Source organism: Lolium rigidum, chromosome 6 (assembly GCF_022539505.1).
Source record: "Lolium rigidum isolate FL_2022 chromosome 6, APGP_CSIRO_Lrig_0.1, whole genome shotgun sequence".
Lineage (NCBI taxonomy): Eukaryota > Viridiplantae > Streptophyta > Magnoliopsida > Poales > Poaceae > Lolium > Lolium rigidum.
The window spans coordinates 270,016,424-270,020,673 of record NC_061513.1 but is presented as its reverse complement, the minus strand read 5'-3'; the positions used below and the strand labels follow the sequence as shown (position 1 = coordinate 270,020,673).

At 48.9% G+C, this 4,250-nt stretch overlaps 1 protein-coding gene across 1 annotated transcript; it reads right to left on the bottom strand.

The window, feature by feature from the left end:
• LOC124660655 (DNA-damage-repair/toleration protein DRT111, chloroplastic) lies at positions 1 to 3,668 on the bottom strand. The gene is made up of 2 exons (XM_047198485.1): positions 2,719 to 3,668; positions 1 to 514 (listed from the first exon to the last, which is right to left on the bottom strand). The coding sequence occupies exons 1-2, from the start codon at positions 3,559 to 3,561 to the stop codon at positions 218 to 220; spliced, it is 1,140 nt and encodes a 379-aa protein (XP_047054441.1). The 5' UTR covers positions 3,562 to 3,668; the 3' UTR covers positions 1 to 217.
• Positions 3,669 to 4,250: the final 582 nt, after the last annotated feature.

The following is a 4,250-nucleotide window of genomic DNA, read 5'->3' as shown; positions in this document are numbered from 1 at the left end:
TTTTCAAAAACGTGCTCCATTGGACTATGAGTAAGGCATTTAGCCAATTTAGTCTATGGTGCAAAATTCAAAATTTTCAAGCACAATTTACTCCAAAACACGCATTAGCATTTACGGTAAAAAAGTACAGTTTCCAAGGTTAACCAACAAGCTCTGGATCCAGCAAAATTTAAAAATAGAACACTAGACACAACATCTCCACTGTTCGTACAAGGGTTCAATCAAACCCTGCCACTTCCCCTGGCATCGGAGCAAGCTCATTCCGCCCGAACCTCTCCTCGTCGAAGAAGGTCGCATGCACCACCCGCCCGCCGAAGAAGCGCTTGTCCAGGTCAACCAGCGCCTTGGTCGACTCCTCCGTCCGCTCGAACAGCACGAAGATCCGCACTGCCTCGTCCACTGGGAAGTTGGCCTGGGTGATCTCAAATATCAGCACACGCAGAACGGTCCCATATTTGGAGCACTCCGAGGCCACCTCATCTTCCAGCTCGTCGTCCACCTCGCCCGGACCAATCTGCACATGTTTCATTATAATGGTTAGGTTAAGAACAATCCTGCACTCAACCAAAACACCCGCCTTGCTAGAAATAAATCATATACTCCCTCCGATTCATATTAATTGACTTCAATTTGAATGTATCTAGAACTAAAATGTGTCTAGATACATCCATATTAGAGTCAATTAATATGAACCGGAGGGAGTACTTGAATTATCCAGCAAAGAATGTATGGTAGTATCCCCCTATTTCAGCATTACAAGGCCCCGGCTTAAGCAGTGCTAGGCATTGCAAGCATCCAACAGTTAAAATAGACGCACAGTTCAACAGCACGGAAGGTTTGTTAGAGCAATCCCTGATTCCAGAGGATAACTCTTCATCATGTACCTTCGGCCAACACTAGGTCAAAACAAAAAACAGGGTACAACTGTTGTAGTAGCACCTTCAACCATGATAATCACGTTTTACGCACATCATGTACTACTGTATTCAAATTTACTGATAAAAAATACTGCAGAACCACTTTCTAAAAATACGTATTTCAAACTAATGTACGATTCAAGTTTACTTATCATGTTGCCAAGCTCGTATATAAACCAATCTCTCTAATTCAGCATAACATGGCCCCTGCTTAGGCATTCAACAAGATAGTAGGTTAGTGAGAGTGACCTCTCATCCAACAGAACACAGCTCTTCACCATGTACGATCAAAATACCCATTAGTTCGATCAATTTTGTTTATCACTGACTTGGGCCACGCCATTGTTCTACCAACTTCAACAATGTTAATCAGGTCCTACACAGCACATCGAGTACTTTTCAAGTTCACTGATAAATACCACAGAGCTGTTTCCCAAAAACTCGCCTTCCACACTAACATGCTATTCATGTTTCCTGATACAATAACAGACCTGTTTTCCAAGAAATACTCCTTCCAAAATAACATACTATTCAAATTTAATGGTATACTACGACAGAGCCGTTTTAAAAAAACTCGCCTTCCACAATACATACTATTCAAGTTGACAAATTACATTGCACAGGTAATATGAAACATTACACCTCCTCCATTGATACAGAAACAAGCATATGCTGAACCGTCTTCACATAGACTTGAACCTTATTTTCTGCTTGTTTACATGTAAGAAATAGATTGACCTAAGAAGCAAAGGGCTTATATATTGAACTGAATAATCCAACAGAAGCCCATAAAAATACGGAAATTCAGCATTTTAACCTTTCAAGCTGTTTATTTAACCAATGTATAACCTGTGTATGCTATGCGTGGTCGAATCTGGGCTCTGGGAGTTAATGAACTCAGCAAACTACTTAACTAGATAGTTGGTATTTTGCACTACCTTGTTCACCCCGAGTTGGCGAGTTCTCAAGTAGGAAAAACAACCAACAATAAAGAAATACAGTATCATACATAGCTTATCAATTTGTATACATTGCTATTCACCCTTGCAGATTCAAGACTTAGGCAATAGCATGCCATATCCTCTGAAAACAGATCAAAGAATAGGGCGTGCACTTCAACCAGAGCAGAAACGGAATTATCCCAAATTCAGTATGCCACATACTACCTCTATGTGAACATCCAACTTTAAATTAGTACGTATCACATATCAGTCAGCACCCACAAGCCAATCATGTCTCTAGGTAACTATATTTTGCCTAGCATTTGGTATCAGCACCGTCAATTACTCTTGTGTATGTACAAGAAACCAATAAAGAACAAGTCAACAGCAGCAGCGGACGTATAGTTTGCTAAGGTGATACCTAAATTACCCAGTGAACTAAATAAATTAAGAAATCTCTAGGTTATAATGTTGCCTAGCAGTTGGTATCAGCACCGTCAATTACTCTTGTGTATGTACAAGAAACCAATAAAGAACAAGTCAACAGCAGCAGCGGACGTATAGTTTGCTAAGGTGATACCTAAATTACTCAATGAACTAAATAAATTAAGAAATCTCTAGGTTATAATAATGTTGCCTAGCATTTGGTATCAGCACCATCAATTACTCTTGAGACAACATTATAAACTATACCTAAATTACCCAATGAACTAAATAAGTAAAGAAATCTGCACTCAGTCCCTAAGCCAATCCTTGTAAAGGCATGCATAATAACCACCAAGTTCTTTCATGGAGGAAAACTGAAAACATTGGCGGAACGCGGTACTCTTGTAACAGAGAAGCGGTGGAGAAACATTTACCATGTTACGCAGCAGCACTACTCTGGTGGGCGGGCCTTCAATGTTGACAGATTTGGGCTTCTTTTCTTGCCTGGAGCTGCTCTCATCGACAATAACCCCAGCCCTGCGGTCGGTCTTCCTGGCGACGAGAGGCGCGGTGATGCCCTGCTCCTGCTTGCCGAGCCCCTGGCCCTCCTTCCACCCCATCTTGGCCATCATCCTCTGGGCAGCGGTCAGCTGGCCGCCGGCGCCCAGGCCGAGGCCAGTGGTAGAGGAGCCGGGGATGTTGAATCCGCCGCTGCCGCCATCGGCCTGCGGCGGCGGAGACGAGGCCCTCTGCGCGGAAGCGCCGCCGCTCATGGCGGCCCTCCTCATCCAGGCCTCCTCGCCCGATATGTTGAGGGCGGCGGCGGATGCCCTGGCCTGGTCGGCGGCGGAGGCCCGGCGGGCCTCGGCCTCCCTCTGCTCGCGCTCCTCGTCCTCGCGGCGCCGCCGGTCGAGCTCCTTCCGGACCTCGGCGTCCTTGGCGCGGCGCAGCCTGTCCTTGCGGTAGTCCTCGTAGTCGTTGGGCCTCGCGGGGTCGTACTCCTCGAGCACGGTGGACTGGACGGAGACGAGGGCAGCCGGGTGGAAGGTGGTGGTGGTGGTGGGTGGAGGCTGCTGCGGCTGGACGGTGGTGGTGGTGGTCTTGGGACGAGAGTTCCTGAGGAGGGAGGTGGGCGGGGCGAAGGTGGCGGAGGGCTTGCGGAGGGTGGGCGGCGCCATCTTGGTGGCGCTTGACCAGACGGAGGCGGCCGCCGGCTTGTCGTCGTCGCCGGGGGCCGAGGTCGGCGGCGGCAGGTCGCCGTACAGGCCGCCCAGCATCTTCGCCAGCAGCAGTAGGATCAACTAAATTCTATTGATTGACTGACTGTGTTGACCAGAACCAGATGCAGTAATTCACCTCGATATCTGAGGAGCAAACCCTAACCCTAACCCTAACCGAGTCCTGCCTCGGGGGATCTTGGTCGGAGGAGGAAGAAGAATCTATCTCGACTGGAACCGCGGCCGGCCAGGCCTCCTCTCGTATGGGCCGCCAGCGTTCGACTAGGACACAAAACCCACGATCTAATCGGCCTTTCCTCAGCTCTTTTTTTTCTCACTGAAGATATCTGGCCATGGGCAGCCCGGCCCGAAATTCACGGGCCGGGCCAGGTCCAGCCTAGCCACCGGGTCAGGCCTGGGCCTAGAAATTCAGACTGAATAGCATCTTGGGCTGGGCTTGGGCTTCAGTTTTGGCCCAAATTTGGCCCGACCCAGCCCGGCCTTCTCCGTCTCAACTTCTTACATCCCTTCTCATATTTAGCCCAACAAAGGTCCAGCGCAGGCGGAAAGGTGGTGCCCTAATCCTCTAGGCCCCATGCCCCAACCCGCAAAACCCCACCCTTCTCTCCCTCCCTACTTCCCCCAGTCCCTAGGCGGCGCGCCCAACCCTTCCCTCCCTTGGCGGGGCGCTCGACCTCTCCCCGTCCTTCTCTTCCACCGATCATCGCCTCACCGCCAGCCTTCCCCAA